This window comes from Rattus rattus, chromosome 9, assembly GCF_011064425.1.
Source record: "Rattus rattus isolate New Zealand chromosome 9, Rrattus_CSIRO_v1, whole genome shotgun sequence".
Taxonomy (NCBI): Eukaryota; Metazoa; Chordata; class Mammalia; order Rodentia; family Muridae; genus Rattus; species Rattus rattus.
Window position 1 is genome coordinate 61,886,461 of NC_046162.1, and position 17,306 is coordinate 61,903,766.

The following is a 17,306-nucleotide window of genomic DNA, read 5'->3' on the forward strand; positions in this document are numbered from 1 at the left end:
CAGTCCAAGCACTATCCTTTAATTATTTGTTTGCTTTTCCTTTAGGATCTGGAGGTCAAAGTGGTCCAATTTCTGTTCTGTTCTTTTTATCCCTCTTTCTTTCTTTCTTTCTTTCTTTCTTTCTTTCTTTCTTTCTTTCTTTCTTGAGACAGGGTCTGTCTATATAGCCCCTGTTGCCTGAAACTCACTATGTAGACCAGATTGGTCTCCTACTCATGGATATCCATCTGTCTCGTCTCTGGGATTAAAGGAATGAGCCATGAGTCAAGACAGCACATTCTCAAGCATACACCCCAAAGGAGAAGAAGCAAGGGGCAGCCTTTGACTCTGAGTTGCTAATGGGCATTTGGTGGGTGTTCTGTGGAATCCCAGACAGGCCCCCAGGCTGTAATGGTTATTATAGTTATGGTCTGTGACCCGAGGACCATGTCCTGCGGGTGACAAAGAGAACCCACAAACTGAAGAAATAGAGCAGGTGGCCAAACTGTCTATTAGAAAGTGAAAGAGGAATTTTGAAACAGGAGGGGTCCAAGAATAGATAATGTCCAAGGAAGGGTTGTGCTTCTAAACGGTTACAGAACAAAGAAAATTATGTCACCAGACTTAGTAGCACATGCCTTTAATCCCAGCACTCAGGAGACAGAAGTAGTTGGGTCTCTGCGTTTGAAGCCAGCCTAGTGTACGGAGTGAGTTCCAGGACAAAGAAACCCTGTCTTGATAAAATTAATTAATTAATTAATTAGTTAAACAGAGAAAAACAATATTGGGATAGGCTGTGAAGGCTGACTTATCTTCTGTTGCATAAGGTAACTGACTGCTTTTGCAGCAGAATATTGTCATAAGCTAATATAGCTACGGGAAGATTTTCAAGCAGCAGCCTGTGACCTTGTTGAACATCAGCAAAAGGTGCCGTGAGAGCTTGTCTAGGTGACGAGGGTCTCCAGACATTCAGCCTCTTGGGTTTGGCTCATGACTGCCTAGATTGTCTCTGTCTCTTTCCTCAAATAACGTTTGGATTCTGGAGCCCATACTCCAAGAGAGGCCAGAGGATGATGCTTCTGTCTTCCAGAAGCTGCAGTACTGGAGCTGCCTGGAATAGACGCTTGTCCACCACAACGCTCGCTGAGAGTGTGGTTGAAGCGAGGAGACATTGTGGTTGGATGCTGAAGGGCCTTGAATAGTCAGAGTACAGAACAGAGCTGAACTGGGCCTCTGTCGAGAGTAACCAGGCTGTGAACACTCTGAATAGACTGAGAAGCAGATAAGTCCAGATCATGCACCAGAGTTATTTGGAGAGTATAAGTTTGGATCAGCAGGCAGGGCCAAGAAATGACACCAGTCTCCTTCCTCGATTCTAATGTATGTAGACTCTAGGAGTTCTAATGGCGCAGCTGAGCTCTAAAAAAAGTTCTGTTTGACCTGGGCACAGTGGCACTTGAGAAGTAGAGGCAGGAGAGTGAGAAGGTCAAGACCATCCTTGACTACATAGTGAGTTTGAGGTCAGTCTGGGATATATGAAACTCAAAGGAATGGTCGGGATTTGTGGTGAGCACATGCTCAGTTAGTTCTTTCTTCTCATTTGTCCGGAAGTTACACGACGAACCCTGCAAAAAATACTGGTGAGATGAAGATGCTGCCTGGAATCCAAGCATCTGGGGCTGGATCCTCCCATCATGTCCCCTGAGAAGGTCCAGCTGGAGAGACAAGCTAACATGAACATCCCCTCATGTCAGGACTCACTGTTCTTTCTACTCCTTTTTTTTTTTTTTTTTTTTAATTCTTTTTTTCGGGGCTGGGGACCGAACCCAGGCCTTGCGCTTTTTAGGCAAGCACTCTACCACTGAGCCAAATCCCCAACCCCTTTTTTTTTTTTTTTTTATTTTTTTTCGGCGCTGGGGACCGAACCCAGGGCCTTGCGCTTGCTAGGCAAGTGCTCTACCACTGAGCTAAATCCCCAACCCCTGTTCTTTCTACTCCTGATGCTAAGGTTGGGGCTCTTTGAGATTTTATATCCATTGTAGAGCCTGAGCTAGTCCCCTTTAGGGGACTAAGGCTGTGATGAGAGAAGACAGGGTGTAGGGGGGGTGGGAGAAGTGACTGAGAAAGAGAGGGGAGAGAGGAGAGAGAGGATAATAGCTTTGTGTTCCCACTGGAACACAGCATCCTCCATAATTCACACTGAACTTCAGCATGAAGAATCCACAAAACTATTTTCGGTGCATGTGTTACGTGGTGGGTATGTGTGTAAGTGTCCGGAAGTGAGCCTTCTTCAAATCAGTGTCTATGCAGCATGCATGCACAATAAAGCCAGAGGCGGACCGGCAGGGCATTCCTCCATAGCTCTCTACCCTCGTTTATGTACTTAAAAAGTTTTATGGGCTCAGCAGGCAAATGCATCTGCTGTCAAACATCACATCCTGAATTCCATCCTGAAGACCACATGGAGGGAGAGACAAACTCCTGCAAGTTGTCCTCTGACCTACACAGGCTTGCTGCCTGCTGTGGTGTTACATAGCAATTTCCTCCTAGAGAAAACATGCCACCCTGCAGGGAAGCCCTTCAAAACTAAGGAAGTAAACAACTCAAAAGCATTAGGAAGTCCCTGAAACTGACCAGATTCACTAGGCTCTTATCTCTCCAAGGTTATATAAACGATAAAGTCTTCTGAGAGAGACACTGAGAACAACTGAGCTGTCTGGAGGAGACTCTTCAGCCGTCTAAGTTGCCTGCAAAATTGTGCAGTGAGCACTACGCTCCCAGGTTCTGTGCTCATCATCCATGCTGGGATAAGCTTTTGGTGATGCAGCCATCTTTGAGTGATTTCTGCTACTCCACACATACTCCGTATGTAGTCACACTAAAACTCATTGGCTTACCAAGCTGGACTTTGTGATATCTGTACTTCCATCCACTGTCAGTTCCTATACAGAATGAGTAGACATGTTCACACTTCCCCAAGAATGTATGCCCCACCCCCGAAAAGAACAAATAAGTGCAATGCAAATATTTTAAAGATCAAACATTACATTTAAAAATTATTTTGAATAATAATATTACAAAAAAATTTTTTTTGAGACAGTTTCTTTGTGTAGTCTTGGCTTCCCCGAACTGGCTCTGTAGACCAGGCTAACCTTGAACTCACAGAGATCTACCTACGTCTCCTTCCCCAGTGCTAGGATTAAAGCTGTGCACCACCATCGCTTGGCACAAAATTAATTTTGTAATATTATTACAGATTCACTGGGCATGGTGGCACATGCCCTTAGTCCAAGCACTCAGAAGAGAGAGGCAGATGGATATCTCTGAGTTTGAGGCCAGCCTGGGCCACAGAGTGTGTTCCAGAACAGTCAGGGTTATGTAGGGAAACCCTGTGATAAATTAATTAATTAGGAAACACACACACACCACACACACACACACACACACACACACACACACACACACACACACACACACAGAGTTTATTTTGTATGCCCAAGCATAGGTAGAGGCAGAAGATACTTACAGGAGTCAGTTTTCTCTGTTCACCATTCAGGGTCCTAAGTATCAAACCAAGACACATTAGTTTTTTGAGAGAGGATCTCTCAGTGAACCCAGAGCTCACAAATTCAGCTTGAGGGGTGGCCAGCAAGGAGCCCCGAAGTCTCTGTGCCTCCTCACCCCCAGGGCTGTACCTGGTGTTTTACATGTGTGCTGGGGATCCCAACTCAGGTCCTCCTGCTTGAATGGTAAGCGCTTTACCTAAAGGAGTAGTTTTCATTTCCGTCCTCATATATCTTCTTATCTGGGGTCTTAACAACAGTTTAGAGGGACCATAGGCCATAGATAAATAACCAGAAAATATCCACAGCTCCCCGCTGTAGCGTCCCCCAACTCCGGATCTCAGAGACAAGACTTGGCTCAGTCAGACAGGATTGAAACCGCCTAGGCTGAGGACCTTGTACACCTCACCCAGTTCCTGGGAGGGATGCTGGACCACCTTAAGAAGTGTGTGCAGCTGGGCAGGACAAGCAGGATTCCCCATGCCTGCTCCTGCTGTGGTCCTCCCACAACAAGAGGTGGTTTTCAGGCTGGGGAAAGAGGCCAGTTCCCATCCCCCCAGTTATCCCCGCAAAGCCCAGAGAAGGGAAGGAGGGGGAGTGGGAAGGGTGGGGTGGTGGGAGAGCCAGGTCCTTGCTAGTAAATCAAAGTTGGCTTCCCAGATGGAGCTGCAGCCGCGGCTTTGATTTCTCTCTCCCCTCCCCCTCTGTGTTACCCCACAAGCTCAGCTCCATGGTTTCAATTCCACCCTGAAAAAGCAGTGGGGCCTCCTCTCAAACCCGCCCAGCGCCTCCAACTCCCAACAACGGCTTAAGTTACAGGAAAGAGAGGAGGTGGGGGCGAGGTGACCCCCTGCCTGGAGGCAAAGGGGAGAAATCCTGGGAGAAAGGAGGGAGAGAAGGAGAGGCAGCAGAGTGAATTAAGAGATGGCCCCTCCCCAAATGGGAAAGAAGTGACGTTGGGGGAGCCTAAAGTGAAAAGCCAGCTTTCCCAGCGGGGATCCAAAAAACTCCTCCCAGGGCTCTTCCACATCTACGATCTACAATTCAGGTTTCCCCTTTCCTGTCCTCTTGGTGATAGTTTCTAGAAGGTTCTGCGAGTCAGAATGCTTGATGTATTTATTACCACGGTCCCTAAGTTTTTCAATACAAGAAGTAGACTCAGCCCAAGAACTTCTCTCACCAAAACCCAGCATAGACGCCTGAGTCTCCTTTTTCCTAGTCTGCCCTGAGCCACCCACGCTTGTTTCTGCTCAGGCGAGGGCCCGAACTAATTAAAGCCCTTAATTAATAGATTCTCTGTAATATCTGTTTAATCCTTTTATAGCCCATTTTGCTTTCCAGAAACATAGGGGTAGGTGCTGGAGAGATGACGACGACGGGCTAAGCAGCCTTGGAGTTTGGCCGTGCTGGGGTGTCAGGCACCGAGGACCTGAGAGAACAGGAAGCAGATGCCCTGTAACCTGGGTCTTTGGTTATTCTAGAGCGGGGTTCTGTCTTTATTATCCTTTTTTTTTTTTTTTTTTTTTTTTTTTGGCAGGGTCTTTTAATTACTTAATTAATTTTATTTTACGTGTATGGGATCCTGACTGCCTGTGGAGGCCAGAACAGGCTGTCAGAGCCCCTGGAAAAGTTGGAGGTGGTTGTGAGAAGTAAACCTAGGCCCTCTGGAAAAGCTCTACCATGGATCCATCTCAGCCAGTCCCTTGACAGGGTTTTATGTAGCCAGGATAGCCTCAAACTCCACATGTAGCTGAGGGTGACTCACTGATTCACTGATCCCCCTGCCTCAGCTTCCTGATGTGTTGGGTTTACAGGCATGAAGCATCACTCCTGACTTAAACCCTGTCCTTTGCACATGCTAGCCCAGCACTCTACCAGCTAAGCTCAATCTCTTCTCTCTCTCTCTCTCTCTCTCTCTCTCTCTCTCTCTCTCTCTCTCTCTCTGTGTGTGTGTGTGTGTGTGTGCACGCGCATTGGTGGGTATGTCTGTGTGAAGCTCAGATTCCTGAAACTGGAGTTATACACAGTTGCGAGCTGCCATGGGGGTGCTGGGAATTGAACCTAGGTCCTTTAGAAGAACAGCTGGTTTCTCTGCAAAGAAGCTGGTGTTCTGCCTTAAGGGGGCAGGCTAGACAAGCGCTTCGACAGCTGTTTCTATGGTGGGCGGCCTACATGGAAGAGTAGAGAGGAAGAGAGGGCCCTGGGCAGTGCCCCTCAGGGTTCCTTAGCTGGGCATTGGCTACTCGGTCTTTTGAGCATGTTTATGGTATGTAGGATACCACAGGTAGGCTGTCGTTCACTTAGCTATGTGTGACACAAAAGCCTTTAAGCTGGCCTGGGAGGCTTTGAGCTCAGTCAGTTCCAGAAATCCAAAACTGTATTCTCACAGGCCTTCTAACATCAATCTGGAGTTTTAGAATTCTTTCTCTTTTTTTTAAAAATTCTGTTTATTATTAGTCCTGCATGTCAGGACTTTGCAGATCAGGGTAGCCTCCAGCTCTCAGAGATAGTTCACCCTCTGCCTCCCGTGTGCTGGGATTATAGGCATGTGCCTGTACTCTAAGTACCCCCTAACCTGACTAGTCTCCAACTTGCTATGTGGTTGAGGCTAATCCTAGGACTTCACATGGCGAAAGGAGAGACCTGACTCTTAGAAGTTGTCCTCTGATCTCTGCATGCTCACCGTGGCACAGGCACCTACAGAATAAAATAAATAAACGTATGTAATTTAAGAAACAACAATGCGGGCTGGAGAGATGGCTCAGTGGTTAAGAGCACTGACTGCTCTTCCAGAGGTCCTGAGTTCAATTCCCAGCAACCACAGGGTGGCTCACAGCCATCTGTAATGGGATCCGATGCCCTCTTCTGGTGTGTCTGAAGACAGCTACAGTGTGTTCATATATTAAACAAATAAATCTTAAAAACAAAAAGAAAAAGAAATAACGATGCATATTAAGCAAGCTTTTAGCCGAGCACTAGGTCAAGGGACAGCTAGGTGCCATTTCACAACTGAAACAAGGAAAATAAAACTTCTGAACTGAGGTTCTCAGATCAGGAAAAACAAGCCTTGTGGCATTCTCTTGTCTAGGATCTGCCCTGGCCTGATCCTTCCTCAGTCTCTCTTCTTGGCCCAGTGGAGTCTCAAGACAACTTTTAGCCTTCCCGTTCAGTGTTTTCTAGATGTCTCAGTCACGTTCTCAGTTTTCCATCCTAGGCTAGCGACCTCCCGCTGGTTAATGGGCTTCAAAATCCATCCGCCTGCAGGCCCCGGGGCCTATGCTGAACTGGTCCATGTTCAGCGTCTCCTCCCTCCTTCTTCCTGCTCTCCCCACTTAACATCTCATTAACTCCATTCCCATCCTCACCCTCTCTTAGGGAGGCTTTAAAACAAAAGATTGGCACAGTGGGGGGTTGGGGATTTAGCTCAGTGGTAGAGCGCTTGCCTAGCAAGCGCAAGGCCCTGGGTTGGGTCCCCAGCTCTGAAAAATAGAAAGAAAAAAAAAAAAAAAGATTGGCACAGTGGGTATTATGGGATATAGTATGACTGTATGGTAAGTGGTATATATTATGGGATATAGTGTGATCGTATGGTAGTGGTATGTATTATGGGATGTAGAGTGACCGTATGATAAGTGGGATGTATTATGGGATATAGTGTGATCGTATGGTGGTGGTATGTATTATGGGATGCAGAGTGACCGTATGGTAAGTGGGATGTATTATGGGATATAGTGTGATTGTATGGTAAGTGGTATGTATTATGGGGTGTAGTGTGATCATATTGTATAATATGATCTGTAATAAAGACTAACAGACATGTCCGCTTCTTTAAACATTGGTCATTTCTTTGTGTTGGGGACCTTTATACTTTCTATTAAAATCAACTTTGTGGGGGTTGGGGATTTAGCTCAGTGGTAGAGCGCTTGCCTAGCGAGCACAAGGCCCTGGGTTCGGTCCCCAGCTCCAGAAAAAAAAGAAAAAAAAAATCAACTTTGTGCCAGAACGGAGGTGGCATATGCTTTTAATCCCAGCACTCAGAAGGCAGAGGCAGGAGGATCTCTGAGTTCAGGGATAGCCTGGTCTGCAAGTTCTAGAATAGCCAGGGCCCCAGTGTCTCTTGTGTGGTAGGTGAACACTTTCTTCTTTCTCTCTCTCTCTCTCTCTCTCTCTCTCTCTCTCTCTCTCTCTCTTTCTCTTTTTCTTTTTCTCCTTGGTAGGGTTTTATGATGTAACTCAAGCTGGTCTCCAACTCTCTGTGCAACTGAGGATGACTTGTTTCAGTGTGAAGTGAACTCTTTAACAACGTTTGAGTGAGACCACGTTGGACTTGCCTTTCCGTGCCTTACTTGGTCCCTCACAATCCACCCTCGGTTTAGATCTCTGGATCTCCGTTATGTCCTGCAAAGCTGCCCAAACACACGACCTGCAGCTCAGGTGTAACCTTATTCCTTTGCTGGATTCCGCAGTGTGTCCTGACCCTCAGGCCTGACCTGTGGATAAAGTATTCACTCAAAACCTCCTTTGCCACTCCCCCGTCCCAAGATGCACACGGAGCTCTATCAGGGCCAGGACATCCAGTCTGTCCTGCTATCCGTCTACTTGGTCTCATGCTGCTGCACTGGCTGATCACGCTCTGGAACACCTCCCTATTTCCCCACTAGTGTGTGAATTCATTTCTCTGCATCCGAGATCCTGCAGAGCTGAGCCCTTCTGGCCTTTCTTATCTCATCCACTCATTCCAACTCCGCCTCTCCCACTCTGCCTGACTCAGCCAGATTCCCTCCCCACTATGCCTTCACAATCCCAGGGACCTTTTCTCCATCCGGCCGAGCCCCTGGGGTTTATCCTGGTGACTGTGTGATGAATAGGGACTCTGCCTCCCATCAGACCTAAGCTCCACAGGAACAGGGCCAGGCCTGGTGCTTAGTATATATATTTGTGAATAAATGCACGGGGTTCTTAAGGCATTAGGGGCTGTGGCATGGAAGCGACACTACAGCTTTAAGAGCCCGGAGTGGGTACACGCCTGCGATACCAGGATTTGGGAGGTAGAAGGAGGAGGCTCAGGGGTCCTACTTTACTATGTAGCGAGTGAGTTTGAGGCCACAGTGAGCAGCATGAGATCCTGTCTCAAAGCAAAAGAAAAATCATGGACTGGCACGGGCCTGAAGTCCACGCAGCTCAGGAAGCTGAGGTCAAAGCACAGGGTTATGGGCTACTTAGTCATAGAGTGAATTCCCAGGCACCGTAGTGAATGAGAACCTGTCTCAAATAACAACAGCAACAACAACAACAACAACAACAACAACAACAACAGTCAAAAGAGAGGGCTGGAGAGATGGCTCAGTGGTTAAGAGCACTGACTTCTCTTCCAGAGGACCTGAGTTCAATTCCCAGCAACCACATGGTGGCTCACAACCATCTGTAATGGGATCCGACCTCTACCGGTGTATCTGAAGACAGCGACTGTGTACTCACATACATAAAATAAATAGATAAATAAATAAATAAATAAATCTTTAAAGATAAAAAAAGAATACTTGCCGCTCTCAGAAGAGGACCAGAGATCAGTTCCCAGCACCCACATGGCAGCTCGCGATCAGTTCAAAGGGATCAGGTATTCTTTTCTGGCCTCTGAGAGCTCCAGGCGTGCATGATGTACACTTACATACATGCAATACTATACACATAAAATATAAATAAAGGATTTTTAAAAGCAAAATAGCTTGGCACGGTGGCCCTTTTAATTCTACCACTCAGGAGGCAGAGGACCTGGTCAACATATGAAGTTCCAGGCCAGTCAGTGCTACACAGTAAGATCCTGTCTAAAACCAAACAAAGAAAAAAGTGAAAAAAACCAATAAAAATAATAATAAATATATCTCTATATGTTAATATTTAGGTATTAAAAACAGGGCGGATTCGGGTCCCCAGCTCGAAAAAAAAAAAAAAAAAAAAAAAAAAAAAAAAACAGGGCGGGAATATAGTCTAGTGGTATAGCACTTGTCTAGAATGTTTAAGACCCTGAATCTAGACTCTGGCACCACATTTAAAATAAATGAACATATATATATATATATCTCCATCCAAGCAGGCCCGATTTTCGTTTTTGGGTTTGTTTGCTTGCTTTGAGACAGGCTCTCGCTATTTGCTCTCGATGCCCTGGAACTCATTACGTGTAAACCAGGCTGGCCTCAAAAAGATCTGCCTGCCTCTGCCTCCCAAGTGCGGAGACTAAAAGTGGGTGCCATCATGACCAGTCAAGACGGACTTTATTTATTTATTCACTGTGGCTGTCTTCAGACACACCAGAAGAGGGCATCAGATCCCATTACAGATGGTTGTGAGCCACCATTTGGGTGCTGGGAATTGAACTCAGGACCTCTGGAAGAGCAGCCAGTGCTTCCCAGCCCAAAATAAATCTTTAAAAACATTTTCAGCTCTGGTTCTTACTATATAAACTTGATATCAATTCTTTGTTTATAAACACAGATCAGTACCTTCTATTTAGGTGAGCACACATACAGCTTATTACACACTCAATATCTCCAAGGATACTTAAGCGAATATTTAATTCATGTAGCTTTTGATTTTGGAAGGTGCTATGATTATGAAATTTATTTTTTAAAGTAATTTAAAAGTTTTTATATGTACGTGTATTTTGCTCACATGTATGCCTGTGTACCATGCTTGTGACTGGTACCCAAGGAGACCAGAAGAGGGCATCAGAGCTCCTGGAACTGGAGTTATAGATGTTTTGCGAGCTGCTTGTAGTTGCTGTGAATCAAATCTGGGCTTTTTATAAGAACAGCTAGTTCTCAGTTCTCTCTCTTTTTTTTTTTTTTCGGAGCTGGGAGTTCTCAGTTCTCTTAATTGCTGAGCCTTCTCTCTAGTCCCAATTTTAAAAATACTCTTTTTAGATTTTTTTTAAAGATTTATTTATTTATTTTGTATATGAGTACACTGTAGCTGTCTTCAGACACACCAGAAGAGGGCATCGGACCCCATTACAGATGGTTGTGAGCCACCATGTGGTTGCTGGGATTTGAACTCAGGACCTCTGGAAAAGCAGTCGGTGCTCTTAACTACTGAGCCATCTCTCCAGCCCTAGATTTTTTTTTTCTTCCCTTTTCTTTTTTTCGGAGCTGGGGACCGAACCCAGGGCCTTGCGCTTGCTAGGCAAGCGCTCTACCACTGAGCTAAATCCCCAACCCCTAGATTTTTTTTTGAGACATTGTTTCAGTATATAGTCTTGGAACTCCATACACACACACACACACACACACACACTGGCTAGCCTCAAACTCATAGAAATCAGCTGCCTCTGCCACCCAAGTGCTGGGATTAAAGTCATGAGCCACCATTACCCAGGCCCTTTTTAAGTTTTAAAAATAATATCTATTTATTTTGTATGTGAGGGCATGTGTGTAAGTCCAAGAACAACCTGTGGCATTCAGTTCTCTTTTTCCTCTCTGTGGGTCCGTGAGACCAAACTCTAATCATCAGGCTTGGCAGCGAGTGCTCTGAGCTACTGAGCCATCTCACCAGCCCTACAAACCACTCTGTCATCCTGGAGTGACTCTGTGCATGGTTTGCACTGTAAACGGAATTTGAGACCAGCCTGAGGAGCAGCCGATCACCAGGAACCGCCAGGACGCTGCGTTTTCCTCTCAGCCCCCAAGCAATTATGTTCTGAAGCCAGAAATCCTGGGGGGGGGGAGAGAGAGAGAGAGAGGGAGAGAGAGAGAGAGAGAGAGAGAGAGAGAGAGAGAGAGAGAGAGAGAGATTGGGGAAGAACTGGTTGAAGGAATGAAAAAAATCCTCGACTTCGTGAAAAAGGTCCTTTATTTTCACTTCCCAACTCCATCCCTCTGACTTAGAGTGGTCCAAGGGATAACTGTCTGTCAGACTACCCTTTGTCTGGAAATAAGTTTGTCCTGGATGGAAATCGAAGATGTATAACTTACACCAGAGGTTTGCGCTCAATGTCATGCTAGACCCTGAGGTTCCAAGTATTAGACTGTGAGGTGTAGAAACCTATCTTGCTTTTTTTAAAAAAAATTGATTATGTTTTATTTATTTTATGTGTACTGGTGTTTTGCTTGCCTGTATGCGTATCACATTTACATAGTACCCAGGGAGGCCAGAGAGGGTGTCTGATGCCCTGGAACTAGAGTTACAGAGGTTCATGAGTCCCTAGGTGGGTTCTGGGGATCCAGCCCAGGTCCGCACTCATCCCTTGAGCCATCTCTCAAGCTCCAGAACACGTTCTTCTTAAAAAGAGGGAGAAAGAAAACTTACTCAAGACTCCAGTAAGGAAGTTGAGGGTGGTGGCACGTGCCTTTAATCACAGTACATCTAGAAGAAGGCAGATCTAGAGAGTTCGAGGCCATTCTGCTTTACATAGAGTTTTAGATCAGCCAGGGTTATGCTGTGAAGCTCTTTAATAAAGTCCATTAAAGTTGTAAAGAACTTGAATATTTCTGTTTGTTTCTTTTCTTTCTTTTCTTCTCATATTGAAGCCTGCTAAGGCTGGCCAGGAATGTCTGGTAATTCCCCTGCCTCAACTTCAACTGAGATTACATGTGTGAGGGACTGAAATTTTACAATAACTCATCTAGTCAAAAAAAAAAAAAAAAAAAAGACCGAAACAATAAAACCTCTTTTTTTTTTTTTTTTTTTTTTAATCCTGTGAGGCCAGGTTCATCTACCCTCTTCTCTCCTTAAATTGCTCTTCCGCCGCCGTTTCTGAATACCGCCCAATCCCAGATGCGCGCTGGAAGCAGCGTCCCCAGCTGGAAGGATTTGGCCGGTACTGAGAAGCAAAAGCGGCTTTCTAAACTCAATCGTCCTTCTTCTTTTCAAGTTCTCCTCCTCTTTCTCTCCAGAGAGACAACAGAAATAATTGATCCATCATCCGGTACCAGACACAGATTCCCATGCAAATTCCCTCCCCTCCCCAGACCCCAAAGTTACAATCCTAGTGTGGTGGGGGTGGGGGTGCGTTTCTTCGGGCCACCTCACCCCTCAGCCAGGTGAAAAGTGTGAGGGGAAATTCTCTACCACAACCCCAGCCTCCTCCAGTCTCTTCAGCCACACACACCATCTTTCTGGTGTGGAATCACTTAAAGTTTGGGTAAAACTCCCTTTTCTCCCAGGAGATCAAATCTGGAAGCTTTTAGGAGGCGGAGCAGGGATGGGGAGGGAGAAGGCAAATTCCCCAAAACATTCGTCAGACCTAAGAGAGTCGTTTCTTTACTCAAAACTGCCCATCACCCCCCGCCATTAACTTTCGATTAAGACCTCCTCCTTATGGCAACTAAACTTTACTTTGCATAATTAAGATTTTCCTCGGAAAGGGGGTGGATTGAAACCTCAGTTCCAGGCCTTTCTCCTTCACCTCACCCCCCAACCCCCGCCCCAGCCCTGCAGCCTGGCCTCTGAGTTCCTGAATTTTCTCACTTTGAGGTGCCACTAAACACAAAGAACCATAATGGGCTCCTTTGTGCTCGCTATGGGGCAATTACACCCCGGAGTCCCGGCCCCTTTAAGAGCCTCTTAAAGAGACAGGCTCTCATTTTTCAGAGGGTTACTTTAGGGTGTGTGTAGGGGGAGGGGCGAGGAAAACTTCTAGGAGTCCTCGTTTAGGGCGAAGTGACACTTTTACCTCGACTCTCTGAGAAGGGTTGGGAGACGTCTTTGCAAGCTATTCGCTTACGTGCTTTAACAACACGTACACATTTCTGTGTATATATATATATTTTTAAACGGGATTTTTAACTTGGTTTTATAAATGGTACTGAAAAGTGGGGAGGGGGCGGTGAGCAGGGGCAGGGGCAGGAGTAAAGAGCCGTGTACCTCAGAGGGCTTGGGCTCCAGGGTCACAGATCAGGTTTGAGTTGCCTGGGTCGGACGCCACTTTTAGAAAACGTGTCTCCGGATCTTGCCGGGACGACTCCGAAGAAATCACGGCCTGAGCAAACAGCTCCTAATATAATAATAGCTTGTCTCTTTAAAAAAGCAGAAGGAGGGGGTGTAGAGTTTTCTTGGCATCTGGTTTCTGATCTCATTATGTTGTGGTCGACCAATCCAGCCCTCGGGGCTGGTCCTCCAGTTCAAATCTGATTGGCCGAGAGCACATTTTGGGATGGTGCAAAGCTCGACGGGGCGGTTTCAAGGATCCCTTTTGAGGGGGGCTGAGGAGAGGGCGGGGCCGTCAGCGGGGGCCCCCTTGAAACCGACTAATTGGGATCGGAGAGGCCGAGGTGAGGGCTGAAGGAGGCACAAAGGAGTCGCTGGGTAGAGGAGGGTGGGGAGAGGGGAAGCCCAGAGGCTAGAGGAGGAAGAGGAGCTAGGGCAGCGGTGCGCGGCGTCTCCGACCACTCAGTCCGATCGCGGCGAGCCAGCAGGCGGGTGCGCCGCCCCCTCCCCCGCCCGGCCTCCCCAACTCTGCGGCCCGGAGCAAAGTTTGCAAGGAGGCGCGGGAGGCGGCCGGGCAGCTAGGCGGCAGCGGGGAAGGCGCGCGGTCTCTGGGTTGGGGGCGGGGGCTGGGGGGCGCCCAGGAGCCGAGTGGGGGGCGGCGGCCAGCATGCGGGCCCGCAGCGCCCTGCCCCGCAGCGCCCTGCCCCGCCTGCTGCTGCCACTGCTGCTGCTGCCGGCTGCCGGGCCGGCCCAGTTCCACGGGGAGAAGGGCATCTCCATCCCGGACCACGGCTTCTGCCAGCCCATCTCCATCCCGCTGTGCACGGACATCGCCTACAACCAGACCATCATGCCCAACCTTCTTGGCCACACGAACCAAGAGGACGCGGGCCTGGAGGTGCATCAGTTCTACCCGCTGGTGAAGGTGCAGTGCTCGCCCGAGCTGCGCTTCTTCCTGTGCTCCATGTACGCTCCGGTGTGCACGGTGCTGGAGCAGGCCATCCCGCCGTGCCGCTCCATCTGCGAGCGCGCGCGCCAAGGCTGCGAGGCGCTCATGAACAAGTTCGGCTTCCAGTGGCCCGAGCGCCTCCGCTGCGAGCATTTCCCGCGTCACGGCGCGGAGCAGATCTGCGTGGGCCAGAACCACTCCGAGGACGGAACTCCTGCGCTACTCACCACCGCGCCACCGTCTGGGCTGCAGCCTGGCGCTGGTGGCACCCCGGGCGGCCCTGGCGGTGGTGGCGCGCCCCCGCGCTACGCCACTCTGGAGCACCCCTTCCACTGTCCCCGCGTCCTCAAGGTGCCGTCCTATCTCAGCTATAAGTTTCTGGGTGAGCGCGATTGTGCCGCGCCCTGCGAGCCCGCACGGCCGGACGGCTCCATGTTCTTCTCGCAGGAGGAGACTCGTTTTGCCCGTCTCTGGATCCTCACATGGTCGGTGCTGTGCTGCGCTTCCACTTTCTTCACGGTCACCACCTATTTAGTGGACATGCAGCGATTCCGCTACCCAGAGCGGCCCATCATCTTCCTGTCCGGTTGCTACACCATGGTGTCAGTGGCCTACATTGCGGGCTTCGTGCTCCAGGAGCGCGTGGTGTGCAACGAGCGCTTCTCTGAGGACGGTTATCGCACGGTGGTGCAGGGCACTAAGAAAGAAGGCTGTACTATACTCTTCATGATGCTCTACTTCTTCAGCATGGCCAGCTCCATCTGGTGGGTGATTCTGTCCCTCACCTGGTTCCTGGCAGCCGGTATGAAGTGGGGCCACGAGGCCATCGAGGCCAATTCGCAGTACTTCCACCTGGCCGCCTGGGCGGTGCCGGCCGTCAAAACCATCACCATCCTGGCCATGGGCCAGATCGACGGCGACCTGCTGAGCGGCGTGTGCTTCGTGGGCCTCAACAGCCTGGACCCGCTGCGAGGCTTCGTGCTGGCGCCGCTCTTCGTGTACCTGTTCATCGGCACATCCTTCCTGCTGGCGGGCTTCGTGTCACTCTTCCGCATCCGCACCATCATGAAGCACGACGGCACCAAGACGGAGAAGCTAGAGAGGCTCATGGTGCGTATCGGCGTCTTCTCCGTGCTCTACACCGTACCGGCCACCATCGTCATCGCCTGCTACTTCTATGAGCAGGCCTTCCGCGAGCACTGGGAGCGCTCGTGGGTAAGCCAGCACTGCAAGAGCCTAGCCATCCCCTGCCCGGCCCACTACACGCCCCGCATGTCGCCCGACTTCACAGTCTACATGATCAAATACCTCATGACGCTCATCGTGGGCATCACGTCGGGCTTCTGGATCTGGTCCGGCAAGACGCTGCACTCGTGGAGGAAGTTCTACACGCGTCTCACCAACAGCCGGCATGGCGAGACCACCGTGTGAAGCGGTCTCGCCTGCTGGGCGCCCCCCTCTCCCTGGTCCGGACTGCACCGTGCCCTCCTTCACTCGGGAGGGGGGTGCACCCTACGGACTCCTATTTTATTTTTTTAAATAAAGAACAGTGAAAACCATTTTATTTTAGGTCGCTTTTTAAAAAGAACTCTGCCCAACAACCCCCCCTCCCCAACCAGGTTTGTAATTAAAACTGTAAATAGTCTTTGTAAATTTAATTATATATTTTCTATTTAAAAGAAAAAAAAGGAAAAAAAAAAAAAAAAAAAAAAAGATCAACGAGGGCGCCAGGGCTAAAGAATGGGGTGGGGGTGGGGGAAGGAGGTCTCGCCTTTTCTAAGTGCCCTTTTAAAAGCCGCCCTGTGCTCTGGTTCAAATTTTTTTTTGGTGATTTGGCAGGGCTGGGCCTGCTGGGAGAGGCACCTAGCCTGCTCGCTATTTTTGTTGGCTTAAAGGAGTTGGGAGTTAGTTCCACTCAACTTCTATAAAAGCCAAATTTGCAAGCCTCCTCACCGATGCGGGGCCTGTGGAAGCTGTTGGATATTTTTTAACAAGACTTGGATTCGTTTTTGTTTTATTTCCCGTTCTCCCCGCTCCCCCCCCACCCATCCCCCCCATTCTCCCTGCTCATTTGTTCTGTCTCCCCCACTCGGTATCTGGAAACCTCCCAATCCAGATGCAGACGTGGAAAAAACATACCGCTTTTAGGGAGAGGGCGGAGATGTGGGGAGGAATGGCTTCCACACCCCCCAGCCCACTCCCCGTGGGCACGGAGATCCTTCTGTGGTTTCAGCTCTGGCCCACGCTCAAAGAATGGGCTACAAAACGCTTTGTGAAGTGTTTTGACATCCCCCCATCCCCCACTGCACACTTTTAAGAACGACCCTCGTTCCCTGGGTTTTGGGATGGGGGGTACCCACTAGCCTCTGAAACGTGTATCTGCAAACCCCGGGATCTTCTGCGCTTCGGTTTCCTTCTCTCCCCCAGGTCTGTCCTTCCGCAGTGGAATCCAGGTTAGCTGTTTGTAGGGTTGGGTTGTGTGTTATGAGTGGGTTTTTGTTCGGATTGTTTTTCTTTTCCAAAAGCAGTTTAAAAAAAAAAAAAAAGGTTGGGTTGGAGGGAGGGAAATGGATGGGCAGGTGGGATTTTTAGTTTTCTTTTGACAAAAGACTGGCCTTTAAAACAAACAAACAAAAAACAAAAAGTTGTTCAGGAAAAACAACAAAAACTAATGGGTAAGTTTGCTTTAGAAGGCTTCTCTGGGCAGACTCTTTGTGGCGGTGGGGGTGGAGTTGAATGTTTACATGACATTCTATATCATAAGATATTGATATAATGTTTCTCACATGTTTCTTCCCCCGGCACACAAATAAAAGTAAGGATTCTTCCTAAGTTAGAGGCCTGAGAGATGTTCTATAAAGTATCTTTGCTGGTATCAGGATTCCAGCTCCCTT

General features: G+C 48.5%; 1 protein-coding gene across 1 annotated transcript; it reads left to right on the top strand.

The window, feature by feature from the left end:
- The first annotated feature begins 13,809 nt into the window (after positions 1–13,809).
- Fzd2 (frizzled class receptor 2) lies at positions 13,810–15,972 on the top strand. Its single transcript, XM_032913751.1, has one exon. The coding sequence runs from the start codon at positions 14,131–14,133 to the stop codon at positions 15,841–15,843; it is 1,713 nt and encodes a 570-aa protein (XP_032769642.1). The 5' UTR covers positions 13,810–14,130; the 3' UTR covers positions 15,844–15,972.
- The last annotated feature ends 1,334 nt before the right edge of the window (positions 15,973–17,306 follow it).

Bases quoted from the DNA above. Each gene is read 5' to 3' on its own strand.
- Fzd2 (XM_032913751.1), top strand. From the start codon at position 14,131: ATGCGGGCCCGCAGCGCCCTGCCCCGCAGCGCCCTGCCCCGCCTGCTG.